This window comes from Chiloscyllium punctatum, chromosome 12 (assembly GCF_047496795.1).
Source record: "Chiloscyllium punctatum isolate Juve2018m chromosome 12, sChiPun1.3, whole genome shotgun sequence".
Taxonomy (NCBI): domain Eukaryota; kingdom Metazoa; phylum Chordata; class Chondrichthyes; order Orectolobiformes; family Hemiscylliidae; genus Chiloscyllium; species Chiloscyllium punctatum.
In genome coordinates this window covers 22,032,646-22,050,011 of record NC_092750.1, presented here as the reverse complement: position 1 = coordinate 22,050,011, position 17,366 = coordinate 22,032,646, and the positions used below count along the sequence as shown (strand labels likewise).

The window sequence follows — 17,366 nt, the reverse complement described above, 5'->3', positions numbered from 1 at the left end:
ATCTTCATCTGAAACCATTGTTCATAACTTCATTATCACTAGACTTGAATATACCCACACGCTGCTGTCTCACACCATTCTTTGTAAATTGGCCATCATCCAAAACTCTGCTGACTGTGTCTCAACTGCATCAAGTCCTGTTCATTTCTCACCATGTGCTTGCTGATCTATATAGGGGGAGGTGATGATCTAGTGGCATTATTGTTGGCTTGTTAATCCGGAGACTCAAGAAATGTTTTGGGAACCAATGTTCGAACACTGCCATGGCAAAGATGGAATTTGATTTAAATAGAAATCTGGAATTAACTGTCTAATGATGTTTTGGAAATGCTAGTGTTGGACTTGGGTGTACAAGGTTAAAAATCACACAACACCTGGTTATAGTTCAACAAGTTTATTTGGAAGCACTAGTTTTTGGAGCGCTGCTTGTCCATCAGGTGGTTAACAACAGCGCTCCAAAAGCTAGTGCTTCGAAATAAACTTGTTGGAATATAACCTGGTGTTGTGTGCTTTTTAACTCTGTCTAATGATGACCATGAAGCCATTATCAATTGTTGGGAAAACTCATCTGGTTCACTAATGTCCTCTAGGAAAGGAAACTGTGAGCCTTACCTGGTCTGGCCTGATTGTGACTCCAGACCCACAAGAATATGGTTAACTCTTAAGTGCCCTCTGGGCAATTAGGGATGTGCAATAAATGCTGGCCTAGCCAGCAATTCAGTCATCCCATGAAAGCATATTAAAAGTAAAATTGTTTCCTGGTCAAGCAAAGTCTTGAATTTAAAATTCTGAAATTTGTCTTTAAATTCCTCCTTGGCCTTACCCTCTCACCTTTCTGTGATCTCCTCCAGCCGAATAACTTCTTTGTTTGACTTCTTTGAACAAGCTTGTGGCCATTTGGCTGAATATTTCTTTCTGTCACTCATTGTTACTTTGATTTTTAATGCTTCTGTTATGTAGCCATGGATCTGTTTTCACATAAAAGTCACTATAAAAAAGTCATTGTTATTGTTGTAAAAAATTTTTCTCCTTGCAAAGGCTTTGCTACTGTCTAACAAAATTAAATTTTAAATTTGTTAGACAGTAGCAATAACTTTGCAAGGAACAAAATCTAAAACCATAGCATATTTACGGAACAGAAAAAGGCAATTTGTTTAATCTTGTTCCTACCACCTCTCCGAAAGAGCAATTCTGATTGCAGAAGTCCCTCATGTCTGGAACCATTCTTAATTATTTTTGGCACCCTCCATAAATATGCCATATTTTTCCAAAAGTGTGATGCCCAGAATAAGACACAATATTGCATTTAAGACCCAAACTATTTCATCATTCATATTATGTTCTTGCTTTTGTCGTTTATGCCTTTATTTATAGAATATTATATTGTCACAGATGACTTTAATCCTCTGAAATGCAGAAATCAGCCTAGTTATTTGGGTTTTGGTGATAAATGAACAGGACTTGATGCAGTTGAGACAAGTTCAGCAGAGTTTGAATGATGGTCAGTTTACAGAGAATAACAAACATTTGAACATCCCAATTTTGTATGAGCAAGATGTATTTGTTGGGATAAAAATCAAGCAAGGTTAAAAAAAATCTTTAGTCTTATATACAATTAATATAATTTATATATATTACATATATTCAAAAATATTAAAGTTATTTCATGCTAATTAGTTAATTTAACTGAATAATGGAGTTTATACTGACATGCTGAAGTTGGTAATAAATGCAGTTTTAGGTAGTTCCATTTCAAAGAAAGCTTCCCTCGATTCATTTGCTCGATTTACCACTCGGTTGATTACCACGTTGTGAGCAAATCGTGAAGTAACTTTGGACTCAATCTTCATACTGTAAATTTCAAGCTCCCTCTCAGGCTGAAGGAAATTGAGGAGTGACATTTTAATGAGAAATTACTGATGCAAGCAACTAAAACATCCAAACAGATCAAACTCAAAAGTAAATCAGTGCTATGTATTATTCTTGTGCAACGTAATAAAGCTTCTACTTTTACTTTCAAAGATCACTTTGTAAAAATGTTAACCATAGAAACACTTCACAAAATCATAGTCTCTATAAATAACCAAAGAAAGAAAACAAATTAACATGACTGATAAAATTCACCTAGCATTAGCAAGTTTTGAGAAGATTTGTAGCTCAGATTGAGGTTGTGTATGTAAATTCATTCACTGAGCTGGAAAGTTCATTTCGGATGTTTCATCACCATACTAGGTGACATCATCAGTGAGCCTCCTGTGAAGCATTGATATTAGTGACCTGCTTTCTATTTATGAGTTTAGGTTTCCTTGGGTTGGTGATGTCATTTCCTGTGATTATGTCATTTGCTGTTCTTTTTCTCAGAGGGTGGCAAATAGGGTCCAAGTCGATGTGTTTGTTGATAGAGTTCCAGTTAGAATGTCATGTTTCCAGGAATTCTCATGTATGTCTCTGTTTGGCTTGTCATAGGATGGATGTGTTGTCCCAGTCTAAGTGGTGTCCTTCCTCATCTGTATGTAAGCATACTAGTAAGACTGGGTCATATCGTTTTGCAGCTAGTTGATGTTCATGTATCCTGGTGGCTAGTTTTCTGCCTGTTTGTCACAGTAGTGTTTGTTACAGTTTTTGCAAGATATGTTGTAAACGACAAGGGCTTTCCTTATTGTCTGTATGGGGTCTTTCCAGTTCATCAGCTGCTATTTTAGTGTTTTTGTGGGCTACCATGATGCCAAGAAGGTCTGAGTAGTGTGGCAGTCACTTCCTGCACAAAACGCCTAAGGAAACAGGCATTACCCAAATGTCTGAAATACAAACCTCCCCTCAGCACTCCACTAGCCGAAAAGATAGCAGAGCAAAACAGCTGTAGAATGCTTAGACTAATGATTAATTATGCCCACAACAAACTCTGTAAATACAACTGGGAAATTTTGTGCTAAAAAAACTTTACTCACTAACGCAACAGACCATGAATGGACAGACACAGTACAACAAGCCATAGACATTAGACAGAGACAAACACAGAAAATGAAAAAAAAGCTAGACCTGCAGGAAAAAACGAGACAAACTCATACAAAATAACAACACAGACAACACAGAAGCATGGATAAAAAATTTATTTGATCGACACTTAACAAACATGGAAAAAACCATCTTAGTGGGTGGCACAGTGGCAGTGGGCAGCACGGTGGCACAGTGGTTAGCAGTGCTGCCTCACAACACCACAGACCCGGGGTCAATTCCAGCCTCAGGCGACTGACTGTGTGGAGTTTTCACATTCTCCCCGTGTCTGCGTGGGTTTCCTCCGGGTGCTCCGGTTACCTTCCACGGTCCAAAGATGTGCAGGTCAGGTGAATTGGCCATGCTAAATTGCCGATAGTGTAAGGAGAAGGGGTAAATGTATGAGTGGGTTTCGCTTCAGCGGGTCGGTGTGGACTTGTTGGGTTGAAGGACCTGTTTCCACACTGTAAGTGAGCTAATCTAATCTAAGCGGATTAAATTACAACTTCCACGATGCGGACAAGAAAGATTTCTTAGCAACATTAGAAACAACACTGAAAGAGAACAAACTCACAGAAGAAACCTGGCAAACCATTAGACAGACAATCACACCAACATTAAGCAGGAAAAAGGAAGGAAACAACTAATACACAGGAAAGGAAAGCAATAGAAGGACTCAAAAAAGATAAAATCATTTTGATCCTACCTGCAGACAAAGGACACCTGACGGTCATTTTAAACTGAACAGATTACATTGAGAAAGCGAATGCATTGTTTGCAGATACTGACACTTACCAACAGGTGGCAACAGACCTGACCCCACAACTAGAGAACCGAATCACAGCCCTACTCAAAGAACTTCAGAAATCTGGAGAATTAAGTAAATCAGACTTTCAAAAAATGAAACCAAATGGATCCAATATACCACGCCTCTTCGTATTACCCAAAATTCACAAACCAGAAGCCCCCTCAGACCCAGACCTGTAACACCAATGTACAGATTGGCCAAGGAGCTACACCAAAGACTAAAACACTTAGTAGAAGACTCACACCACTCCATCCACTCCACCCAAGAATTACTGAACACCGTCAAAGACACAAAGGTAGAAGAGGATGAAATAATAGTCTCTTTTGATGTAACAGCCCTGTTCACATCCATCAACATCAACTTGGCCAAGAAAACACTGACTACACTATTAGAAGAACCAAAGACACATACATCAAACACCACCAACTCCATCAGCAAGGACAATATCGTCAAGTTAGTGGACCTATGACTTATCACCCACTTCACTTTCAATAACAAAACCTACAGACAAACCCACAGAACACTCATGGGATCTCCAATATCAGGGTTCTTAGTAGAGACTCAAACAAACAGGTTTGCCAACCATCCCATTTAGTGTTTGTCATCACTAAATGAAACAAATTAGAGGAAACCTTCACAATCATCAATAATATCCTTACTGGCAAAGAATTCACTAAAGAGGAGGAAAACAGCAACAAACTGCCATTCCTAGATGTCACAGTAGAATGAACAGCCAATGGGGAAGTTCAAACCAGCATCTACAGGAAAACAACACATACTGACCAAGTATTGAACTACAGAAGCAATCATCCCAACACCCACAAACAAAGCTACATTAGAATATTATTTCAATGAGCCATGACACACTGCAGCACAGAGGAATTATGAAGAGCAGTGGAAATCATCTATACAGTGCATTCAAAAAGAATGGGTACCCAATGAACACAGTCCGCTGATTTCTCAGCAACAAACTCAAACAAGCAGAAAAATAGTGTCCAGTAACCCTACCCATTCTCCCGTACATTAAAGACATCTCAGAAATGATTGCCAGACTACTCAGACCTCTTGGCATCATGGTAGCCCACAAACCCATAAACACACTAAAATAGCATCTGATGAACTGGAAAGACCCCATACAGACAATAAGGAAAGCTAATGTAATTTACAACATACCTTGCAAAAACTGTAACAAACACTACATTGGACAATAGGCAGAAAACTAGCCACCAGGAAATATGAACATCAACTAGCCACAAAAAGATATGACCCATTCTCACTAGCATCCTTACATACAGATGAGGAAGAACACCACTTCAACTGGAGCAACACATCCAGCCTAAGACAAGCCAAACAGAGACACACACGATAATTCCTGGAAGCATGGCATTCCAACCAGAACTCTATCAACAAACACATCGACTTTGACCCCATTTACCATTCTCCGAGAAAAAGAACAGCAAAGAATGTCACCACAGCAAATGACATCACCAACCTAAGGAAACCTAAACACATAGATAGAAAGCAGGTTACTAACACCAGTACTTCACCAGAGGCTCACTGATGATATTACCTAGTATGGTGATGAAATGTCTGAAACCAAATCTTCCAGCTCAGCGAGCAAACTTACATTTATTCACCTAGCATATTGCAGTAAAAACGCATTGAAATAAATAATACCAGAGAAATCAAACTTACATTTTTGGCAAGTTCCTCAATGCTCCTTTTCTGTTCTCAGCCAAGAAGAAGGACCAATACATGTAATAAAATGCACTTGTTATACATACTAGAAAATGCAGCATTAAAATGAAGTTATATTCCATAAAATTAATGTTTAATACATGTAAAAATATAATATTAAGCACGTACTTTTTTGTAAAGTCCGAAGTACAGTATTCAATGCACAACCTATCTAGATACAAATGCTCAGAGTGTTGTAAGACTTTATTCATAATTCTTGCACTTTGTTAGTGAAGAAACTAGGTTTTAGCCTGATTAATGTGAAATAAGAAACATAAGTAGATATTATAGTCTCACATTTAGTTCTATAACTTTATGAATTAACAGTACATCACGGATAAGAGGCTCATGCACCACTGCAGTTAAAGAGTATATTTCACATTTATTGATTTGGAACAGTTCATTATAAATTACAATAAATAGGATCTCTGGACATTTTAATAAAATACTAGTACACACCCCAGACCTCTCTCCAACTCTTTGTGATTTAACTATCATTTCCTATAATTGCATGTCAAATGCTAACATTTAATACATAAAGTTTATTTTAATGTGCACTATTTGAAATTGTTCACTTTTCACACGAAATGTCAATGTGCTTCGATGATGATCTGATCTGTATATTCAAAAGCTGATTCACTTTATCAGAGACAAAAGAGTCCAGGTGAAGAAACATACATATCAAGTCCATCAAATGACATTCCCAAATTTAATGCATTTTTTTTGGAGCAAAGATTATCTTAATTGTCTCAGGATGAATGTCTTCAAACAATAAATGAGGATGTGACTAATCAACTAAGACAATTACCAAATTTGGAAATTGTGGTATAGTGAGAAGCCATATGGTGTGGCAACATTGTTTGTCAGCATTTGATCTTTAAATGCTGTCTGCAGTAAGACAGCAGTAGCAACAATTTAAAAGCAAAAACATCTATTTTAAAGAATTGGAGGAATGTCAAATTGTAAAGTCTCAAGCTAGTTTTCTTTTAAGTTCACTAATGCTCCAAACCGACCTTCTAGTAGTGAGTGAACAAGCAACTAACCTTGTGACCTGCAGAAAATCTATCCTTTCTAGAGAATCCTGAAATGGCTTCAGTGCTTAATTCACTTAAATTATCTTTCAGGAGTAAAAGATGTCTTTCTTATTAGGCTTGCAGTATACATTTATCCAGGAGAAGAAAACAATCTTGTTTATTTAAACACACAAAAAACTTCCTGCTAGTTGCTTGAATTGTCTACACGTTCGGGTTAAATTGCACATTTTCTTGATTATGCACAATTGGAAACAGAATTTCAGCAATTTTTTTATTCACTCTGTTAAACAACATGAAATACTATAGCTAAAATTTATATATAAAACAAGCACAGCAATACAAACAAGGAGCAGCCATTTGAGGTTGCTCCGTATTTCAATAAGATCATGGCTTATCCAACTGTCAACTCCAATCAGTATTCCTGCCTATCCCTAATAATCTTTCAATCTCTTGCTTAATGTAAATCCATCCACCTCTGTCTTAAATATTTTTGGGGTTTTCCTTTCACCACCCTCTCAGGAAGAGAGTTCCAAAGACTTAAGATTCTCCCAGTGTCTGTGTGAATTTCCTCCAGGTGCTCTGGTTTCCTCCCACAATCCAAAGATGTGCAGGTCGGTGAATTGGCCATGCTAAATTGCCCATAGTGTGAGGTGCATTAGTCAAGGGTAAATATAGGTTAGTGGAATGGGTCTGGATGGATTACTCTTTGGAGGGTCAGTGTTGACTTGTTGGGCCAAAGGGCCTGTTACCATACTGTAGGGAATCTAATCTAACCATCAAAGATTAAAAGGATAGCAAATTTCCTTCTGTAAAAGGACATTAGCAAACCATAGGTTTTTATAACCATCAACATTGGTTACATGACCATCATTAGACTAATGAATGAATGAATAACTGAATGAAGTAATTATTTAGCTTTATTGTTACATGTACAGTACTCATATGAGTACAGTGAAAAGTTTACACATTGCCACTTACAATGCCATCTTAGGTACAAAGGTACCTAGGTACAGTGTCTTCAGTGACAAGATTAGTTAGTGCAACAAAGTCACCAACACATGGTGCTATCTTAGGTACAGAGTACCTAGGTACAATCCTTAGTTACAGAATAGAGAAAGGAAGAAAAAATGTTACATTACAATGATATACCGTAGAACCATAGAGCAGAAAACCAAGAAGCAAAGTTAAGATGACAAATATCACAGTCTCTCTCCAAGGACTCTCCACAACAGACCAGTGCAGCAGTCCTTCATGTGCCCTGACTGCTGGTTGTCATCACGGTCTGCAGTGGGCCGCTGCCATGATGGGATTAGTGTTTAAATCACCAGAACATTAAACTTGCACTCTGATTTACTTTATTCAAGGTTCTGCAGCCAACATAGAACTGAATGGCTTATGCCCGATATGTCGACTCTTCTGCTCCTCAGATGCTGCCTGACCTGCTGTGCTTTTCCAGTGCCACACTTTTCAACTCTGACTCTGGATTACTAGTCCAGTGACACTATCACTAAGCTACCAACTCCCCACACTGTAATATGTGATAGTTAATTTACAATGAAGTGTCACCCATGCCATCCACCTGCCCTCAAAAGTCTGGTGCAGGCCCAGTGTGTGCCGCTAGGTGGAGGCTGCCTGCTCACAAGTGGAATCTACGAGAAAGTGAGAACTGCAGACGCTGGAGATCAGAGTCGAAAAGTGTGGCACTGGAAAAGCACAGTAGGTCAGGTAGCATCTGAGGAACAGGAGAATCATCATTTCAGGCATAATCCCTTCCTGATAAAGAGATTATGCCCGAAATGTCGATTCTCCTGCTCCTTGGATGCTGCCTGACCTGCTGTGCTTTTCTAGTGCCACTCTTTTCAACTGTAGTGAAATCTGTTGGCCTTGAAGATTTGGTGGATGATCCTGAGGGTTTGTACAGCTAGAGAGCCCAGATATGCAGAGAATGTCCTGCCCAGTGGTTTTACCATCCTTGATTTCAACTTACCTGGAACTGAGGACTGGAGGTAGAGTGGAAGATGAGGGGTTGGGCATGTCTGGAGTGTACTGAGTAGAGAATTCTGGGTTGCATTCCCTTCAATTTTTTTCTCTTCTGTGCTGATCTCTGTGTGTCGCAGTGACTTCCAGAACTGATGTCTGGAACTGTCCATGGAGACAGGTATATGGGTCCTGCAGCCAACATAGAACTGACAATGTTGGTGGACTCCTCCAATCTTTTGATCCAATTTACTGAGGATCTCAAATAAATTTACCTGTTGCTTCTGTGTCTGTCTTTGCATTTGAGTGAAGTTATTAATGGCTGACATGTGATGTGACATTGCCTGACGTTGAGTGGGTGTTTTGTTCTCTGACAGTCATGTGCTCATCAGAATGTGCTCCCAAGTGTACTCCAGATTAAATACCGACCGTGGTGAAATAATCAGAGTTGGTAGAAGGTGCCGAAGACAGTATTGCTGGTACGTCCTCTGAGGGAACTGCATCTTCTTCCTCAGACCTGGAGGAAGAGCTGAAATCAACAAGGGATGTTGGATACTGGCAGAGGCTGTCCTGATGCTACTAAGCCTGTATAAGACACGAGAAAGTATGAATTTCACCAAAGGAATGGTCTTGAGCATCGTTATATTATGTTCATAGTCGCTGATAATAGGAAAAAATAACAGTGTAGCACAATGAAGCTTACTTGGTTGTGAGGTACTTGGAGCCCTCAGTGTTTGGATCATGGTCCTCTCCCATAAGGTCATGGATTTTGTCCTTGTGTGGTGTGAAGAGACAAATGTCAGCTGGCTGTCTTGGTGCTTTCAGCCCTGTTATGGACTTTTTCTCCTGCAATGAGACAAAGGAAGGATTGAGTGAGATAAAAGTGACTGGTGGAGTTCTTAATGGTGAATCAAGTGCAGAAAAGATGGTGAAGTGTCAGGGAGTAAAGAGTGCAAGGTAGGGTTCATAGTTTGGGAGCAATATAATGGGTCAGAGCTAAAAAGGGAAGATGTTGCATGCAATAGTAACAGTCATAAGCCTTGATAGATGTGGGTACAGTAGCAAGGTAGAATGGGTGTGAGGTTAAAAGAGAGAGGAAATGGTACTTACCCCTGTGGAGTGCAGAAAGTCATTTACTGTGTTGCCATCTTGCTGCAGCTTCCTCCAGACTGTAAACATCACACTGACCAAGATGGCTAATTCTGTTTAGGCTGACAGCATCCGGTGCCATTGTCTCCTCTTTCCTGGATGGCCACCCTCTTCACCACCAAAACCTGGTCATCAGGTGTGAGGCACTGTCATTGCTGTTATACATGGCACAGGTCTGGCCTATTCCCAGAACCTGTGCCACTGCAGTCACCTGGGTCATCTTCCATTTTATATGGAGATCAAAGATGGACCAGGTCTCGATGTATAAAGATCTGGGCAACGGGGGAAAACACACACCCAATGCCACCCTCACCCTGATGGCCACCTTTGTGTGTGGCTGCATCAAGCTGTGCGTGGATCCCCGGTACGCAAACACCAAGTGTCACTACGTACTGAGGTTCTACCTGTCCCCGGTGTTGCGAAGGATGGGCCTGGCCTCGCTGCCGCGGAACGCTCCGAGTAGTTGGACCGTTCCGTATCACCTGTCCTTCGTGGAGAAATTTATGAGGAAAAACACCTTTGACCACAAGTCCATCAGGAAGTGGTCAGCACGTAGCGTCCTTGAGATCCTTCGGGAAAAGGAGAGGGCGGATCCTGTCGAGCGGTTCCCTGAGCAGACTGTCAAAGCCATTTGGCAGAATGCCTCATCGCCAGAACTTTCCAACAAGCACCAAGACGTGGCTTGGCTGGTGGTGAGAAGGGCTCTGCCTGTGAGATCCTTTATGCACGCCCGGACTCTCTGCCGCACCGCACACTGCCCTCGAAGTGGCTGCGGGGGGGACGAGACTGTCACACACCTCCTTCTGGAATGTGCCTATGCAGAGGAAGTCTGGAGAGGAATGCAGTGGTGCTTGTCGAGGTTCGTCCCGAGCAGCGCCGTGACGCGGGACTCCGTGCTCTACGGCCTGTTCCCCGGGACTCACACCGAGACGAACATTAACTGCGCCTGGAGGATCATCAACTCGGTGAAGGACGCTCTCTGGGCGGTCCGAAACCTGTTGATCTTCCAGCTGAAGGAGTTGACCCCGACCGAGTGTTGCAGACTGGCACATTCCAAGGTCCAAGCCTACGTGTTGAGGGACGCGCTGAAGCTTGGGGCAGCTGCCGCCAAGGCGCGGTGGGGAAAGACCACCGTGTAAGATCGGCCTGCCGAAAGAAGAACAGGGGGCCCATACAGACGTTTTTTTGGGCTCTGCTGATGCCTCAGCCAAATATATGTATATATACAAGATTGAAAAAATGCACAGGATTGTAAAGGACAAGAATAAAGTCGAATCTGTGTTTGTAAATATGGACATATGTATGGCATGATCCAATGTACAGACCATCAAATCATTTATGAATAAAGTATATTTTTGAAATAAAAAAAAAACCTGTCCCTGGTGTTGTGAAGGATGGGCCTGGCCTCGCTGCCGCAGAATGCTCCAAGTAGTTGGACCGTTCCGTATTACCTGTCCTTCGTGGAGAAGTTTATGAAGAAAAACACCTTTGACCACAAGTCCATCAGGAAGTGGTCAGCACACAGTGTCCTTGAGACCCTTTGGGAAAAGGAGAGGGCGGATCCTGTCGAGCGGTTCCTTGAGCAGACTGTCAAAGTCATTTGGCAGAATGCCTCAGCACTAGAACTTTCCATCAAGCACCAAGACATGGCTTGGCTGGTAGTGAGAAGGGCTCTGCCTGTGGGATCCTTTATGCACGCCTGGACTCTCTGCTGCACTGCACACTGCCCTTGAAGTGGCTGCAGGGGGGAACGAGACCGTCACACACCTCCTTCTGGAATGTGCCAATGCAGAAGAAATCTGGAGAGGAATGCAGTGGTGTTTGTTGAGGTTTGTCCCAAGCAGCGCCGTGACGCGGGACTCCGTGCTCTATGGTCTGTTCCCCGGGACTCACACCGAGACGAACCTTAACTGTGCCTGGAGAATCATCAACTCGGTGAAGGACACTCTCTGGGCGGTCCGAAACCTGTTGATCTTCCAGCTGAAGGAGTTGACATCGACTGAGTGTTGCAGACTGGCACATTCCAAGGTCCAGTACTACGTGTTGAGCGACGTGCTGAAGCTCGGGGCAGCTGCCGCCAAGGCGCGGTGTGGAAAGACCACTGTGTAACATCTGCCTGCCTAAAGAAGAACAGAGGGCCCACCCAGTCATTTGGGCTCTGCTGACGCCTCAGCAGAAGAGCTGGACAGTAAATGTACAGACTTGTATATAGGAAAAATAAATTTCAATGTCTGTGTGTAAAGCAATGTAATGTGTGCACAAGAATGGCATGACCAATTATATAGAGATCCAAATAATTTTATGAATAAACTATATTTTTGAAATAAAAAAACCCTGCCCATCAGGATCTCCAGGTCCCTGTAGATAACGTAGGCGGCCAACTTCTCTTTCTCAGCAACATCGTTGAAAATTGCACAGTAACATGTTAACAGAAGTTCGTCGCTAGCATTGTTTGAAACACTGCCCAGTTGGTGTTCAGACAATGATTTGAGCACCAGAGGGTCCTCGAACCAATGAGCCGTTATACTACTGCTGACCAGAAGATTGTGCTGAGCTACACTCTGGAGACCGGATATATAATTAATGAGGAAAGCAGCAGAGAATCGCGTGAGAAAAGTTATTAACGTTCAAGGAGCGAAACCTTCTATGAAATCCATTTATGAAACACTTGGCCAAACACGAGAATGCTAGTTTACATTCCATTATCAGTTTCTTGATGCTCCTTTGTCAAATTAATCTTGGACAATTGATAATCAAAGCATTTAGTGTTAAACCTGCAACAGAGACACCATAATAATTCATCCTTTAGTGGAAAGATCGACCTCTATGCATTGACAGCTGATCAATCGAGTACATAACAACTCTCAGCGAATAGAAGTAGTACCCAACCTTAAATCAAATTCGATTCAAGACAGTGGTTACATAACTGAAACCTAACGAGGATTCATTTATATCGCTCTCGGTTTAATCTAGTCCGGGATTTCATTTAGCATTTTATTTCTTTGTTATTTGCATTGGTCACAACATAGTTTCAGTAAAAGCGTGTGAAGCTTGTAAATCACAGTGGGTGAGAATAACTCTTAAAAGCTCGATGTAAAGTATATGCTCGTTGTATTTTACTGAGTTAACATTTCGCAACTGATTAAATGCACATTTCTTTTTACATGCACGGATGGTTGACAACCTTCAGGGTTCTTCCGGCTGGTTTCTGATCATTTGACAAAGAGTTCGCATGCCTCTGTTCAAATCAAAACAAAATTAAGCAGCGAATTAAGAAAGTTATTACAAATATTTCGAAGCGTTACATTTAAGCAGTAAATTAACGGATTTAGAAACTCGTAATAAATGATTACCTTCTGCCGGTATGATTCCATTATTATGTAATCAGAGGATATTAACGCAGGGATAGAAATCAAAAAAAGAAAGAGCAGCATTATTTTCATTTTGTACGATGCTATTCTGACAATGGAACGATGAGGAACTAAGTTTTATTCTGAATTCTGTTAATTGACCCTACACCTAATTTCCCTACACAGGGAAATTGTTGAAAGCGAAGATTTCCTTTGAGACACACACCGCAGTCTGGTTTGTAGGTAGAGGTCAGGAGTGAGCGAATTATCTTTGTTGCCGAATACACAAGTTGACATCGCTCAGTCGACCTTTGCTTGTGGATCTTCAGAACCAGCTTGTTTACCACATTCCTGGAGATGGGTTGGGTGAAGCAGAGTCGGGGGCGGGGAAGGCAGAATAGGAGGCGGGAGCGGGGTCCGTATGTGGGCGGGGCCAGTATGTGGGCTGGGCCACGCGCTTGATGCAGCAAGGGGGCGGGGCGGAGATCATATTTGGGCGGGAAGGGGCGGGGCTGTGCTGAGGGGCGGAGATCCTGTTCTGGACCGAGCATTGCGGGCATGCGTACTAGCAATGCAATGCCTGGCGGAACAACCAGCGACGCCCTCGGCCAACCACCTGTATCAAAAATGGCGCGAGGCCTTCGGGGTGTGGTCTGGGGTGAGAAGAGGGGAGAGGGCGTGCACATCTTGACACGAGGCTGGTAGGGCGTCAAATGTGACAGGAACAATATTCAAGCAATTTGTGTTTTTTCGAATAAATACCACTTTATCATCCAGGTGGTGCATATACTCAATAGTGAGTTTTAACGCTTCGTCTTATAGAAACATTATTAATTGTAATTTTTACCAGTTGATACCCAAGAAATTTATTTTTATGTTCATAGGAAAATAGGAAGCTTAATAGAAAATAAAACAAGAATCCAAATTCCACATAATAGCATTCAAAATAAGAAATCGCTGGAAAATTCAGCAGGCCTGGCATATCTGAATTTCTGAGGAATGGTCACTTGACCCGAAACGCTATCTCTGATTTATCTTCAAAGCTCAGCAGTTCTGAAGGCACCTGTGGAGGTAAATCAGAGTTAACATTTCGGGTGATTTGACTGTTCCTCAAAAGTTCAGTTGTGCTAAACCTGCTGAGCTTTTCCAGCAATTTCTGCTTTTGTTTCTGTTTTACAGCATCTGCAGTTCTTTTGGTTTTTATTTACCACCCATTTCGAGCTGTTGACAATATTTCGGGGCTCTGGTTTAGGGCACAATATCACCTTGGAGGTACTCTGTCCACCTCCATCCATGGCTTCAACCTCATAAAATTCAAATTGGACTAATACAATGGTGTTTAAAGAAATTTGGGTCTAGAGTTTGGATACCCTTGTTCTACCAAACTTGGTTGCCGTATCACTTTTTGTTGTTCCTTACAATATTAGATTGTTAATATTGGGTGCAAGTGAGCGATTAATGCAACTCTATCATATGTTAGGCACCATCTGTTGCTATAAACTTAATTGATGTAGCTTCCAGAGCATCATGCTACATGACTATCATATGCCTTAATCTTTTCTACCCAAAAAGATTTATTCAGTCAAGTGAGGGAAAAGGCTAATGTGCAGACAGACGTGTACAGCTGAATCCTCATTAGGCCAGGATGAATAATCTTTCATGGATAGCAATGTGAAGCAGATGTCCTCATATCCTGCATAAAATAGCATTGGATTGGCGCAAGAACATTATGACAGCTGGAAAATTCTCTGAATGCATTTATGCCTGTCACAGTCACAAGGCATGTCTGTAGCATAGACAGCGTACTATAATGAAATAGCTAATTTAGCCCCCCTTGACTCTCAGCAGAGATTCATTTTCAAACCAGATCAAAGGTGAATTTATTGTACAGTCGGCAATACAATACACAGGAAAATTCCAAGCCTGTGTCAATTCCTAGTCCTCATTCAGACTGATGTGGTTGAAGAAGTAGCTCATCACCACCTTTTCATGGGCAAGGAGGGAAGGCTGGTCCAGCCAGCAATATACAATTCCCACAAATGAATATTAGATTTAGATTAGATTACATTACAGTGTGGAAACAGGCCCTTCAGCCCAACAAGTCCACATCGACCCGCCGAAGTGCAACCCACCCATACCCCTAACCCTACATTTATATTTACCCCTTGTTGTGGTTCTGTTCGCCGAGCTGGGAATTTGTCTTGCAAACGTTTCGTCCCCTGTCTAGGTGATATCCTCAGTGCTTGGGAGCCTTCTGTGAAGCGCTTCTGTGCTGTTTCCTCCGGCATTTATAGTGGCCTGTCTCTGCCGCTTCTGGTTGTCAGTTCCAGCTGTCCGCTGTAGTGGCCGGTATATTGGGTCCAGGTCGATGTGTTTGTTGATAGACTCTGTGGATGAGTGCCATGCCTCTAGGAATTCCCTGGCTGTTCTCTGTTTGGCTTGCCCTATAATGGTAGTGTCGTTTCGTGGCTAGTTGGTGTTCGAAACGACACGACCAGCTATCCTTAGTAGTCACACACACAGATGACAAGCAACATGAATTCGACTGGGACAACACTACCATTATAGGGCAAGCCAAACAGAGAACAGCCAGGGAATTCCTAGAGGCATGGCACTTATCCACAGACTCTATCAACAAACACATCGACCTGGAGGCTCCCAAGCACTGAGGATGTCACCTCGACAGGGGACGAAACGTTTGCAAGACAAATTCCCAGCTCAGCGAACAGAACCACAACAATGAGCACCCGAGCTACAAATCTTTCCCAAACTTTGAATATTTGCCCCTTACCTAACACTACAGGCAATTTAGTATGGCCAATTCACCTGACCTGTACATCTTTGGACTGTGGGAGGAAACCCACACAGGCACTGGAAGAATGTGCAAACTCCACACAGTCAGTCGCCTGAGGTGGGAATTGAACCCGGGTCTCTGGTGCTGTGAGGCAGCAGTGCTAACCACTGTACCACCATGCCACCCACAAATTGTTACAAGTTACTGAGTAAAAACATGATGCTATTATTAGATAAAATTAGGTAAAATATAGATACAAAGAATAAAATTAGGTATGGATAGAGGCACATTTAAAGATTAAAGTCAAATAGATTTACAGTGTAGGAACCAGGGTATATAGGGTGGCATGGTGGCTCAGTGGTTAGTGCTGTTTCCTCACAGCGTCAGAGACTTGGATTTGATTCCAGCCTTGATCAACTGTCTGTGTGGAGTTTGCACATTCTCCCCATGTCTGTGTGAGTTACCTCCCACAGTCCAAAGATGTGCAAGTCAGGTGAATTGGCCATGCAAAATTGCCCATAGTGTTAGGTGTATTAGTCAGGGATAAATGTACAGGAGGGGGGGTGGGTTGCTGTTCAGAGAGTCAGTGTGGACTTGTTGGGCCAAATGGCCTGTTTCCACACAGTAGGTAATCTAATCTAATGGGGAGACTTAAAGGAAATAAAAGTATCTCCTGAGCAAGTATTGTAAAGCCTAACACAGGTGAAATGATTTTGGGGAAGTTTATGAAGATATTACATTCAAAGGGTTCAGTGAGTGCTCCAGGAAAAAGAATCTCATTATTTAACTGTTTTTCATCAAGTTATGACATGATTCCTGATGAAGGGCTTTTGCCCGAAACGCTAATTTTCCTGCTCCTTGGATGCTGCCAGACCAGCTGTGCTTTTTCAGCACCACTCTAATGTAGACTCTGATTTCCAGCACCTGCAGTCCTCACTTTTGCCTAATGACAGGGAAGGCAGATTCACCATCAGGAATGTGAAAGACAAATACAAGGGTGTAAAGCTGAGTAAAACTGCCAAGTAAAGTGAGACAGTGAAAATAACAGAATTGAAAAGCAAGAAATTAAATTTATCAATCAATCTGCAGTTGTCAGCAAATTTGTGGAACTTAGTATGGTTAAGAGATAGCTGGAGTGCTAATTCTGTGGGGTGTACTAATCTGGTTGCTTTGTAACTTGTGGAGAGTTTTCCCCTGACTGAATGGTACTAAGAAATAAGAATGTAAGAAAGCCACTCAGCTCTTGGAGGTACTTTGCCATTCAAAGAGATCATGGCTCATCTTCTACCTCAATACAATTTTACTGCACCGTCACTGGTGAGTGAAGAATATGAATCAAAATGCTTCCTCTCAGGGCCAGACTGTGCAGGCACAGACACAAAATAATCCATTTCATGCTTGTGATTGAGGAGAATGTAAACTGTTCAAGTGGGAAAAGATAAAACAAAGGTAAAATAAAGCTTAACTTAATTACACTGACTGAAATTCACCCTCGTGTATCCATTAATATAAACTGTTACAAA

At 41.8% G+C, this 17,366-nt stretch overlaps 1 protein-coding gene across 1 annotated transcript in view; it reads right to left on the bottom strand.

Moving 5' to 3' along the window:
* LOC140483684 (inter-alpha-trypsin inhibitor heavy chain H3-like) overlaps window positions 1–13,428 on the bottom strand; it is a 52,330-nt gene extending 38,902 nt beyond the window's left edge. The window contains exons 1-4 of the mRNA XM_072582060.1: window positions 13,053–13,428; window positions 12,884–12,937; window positions 5,498–5,527; window positions 1,711–1,877 (exon numbers count right to left, since the gene is read on the bottom strand). Of these exons, the coding sequence (XP_072438161.1) occupies window positions 1,711–1,877; window positions 5,498–5,527; window positions 12,884–12,937; window positions 13,053–13,142 (341 nt within the window). The 5' untranslated portion in view covers window positions 13,143–13,428. The remainder of the gene's footprint in view (window positions 1–1,710; window positions 1,878–5,497; window positions 5,528–12,883; window positions 12,938–13,052) is intronic.
* Between the last annotated feature and the right edge of the window lie 3,938 nt (window positions 13,429–17,366).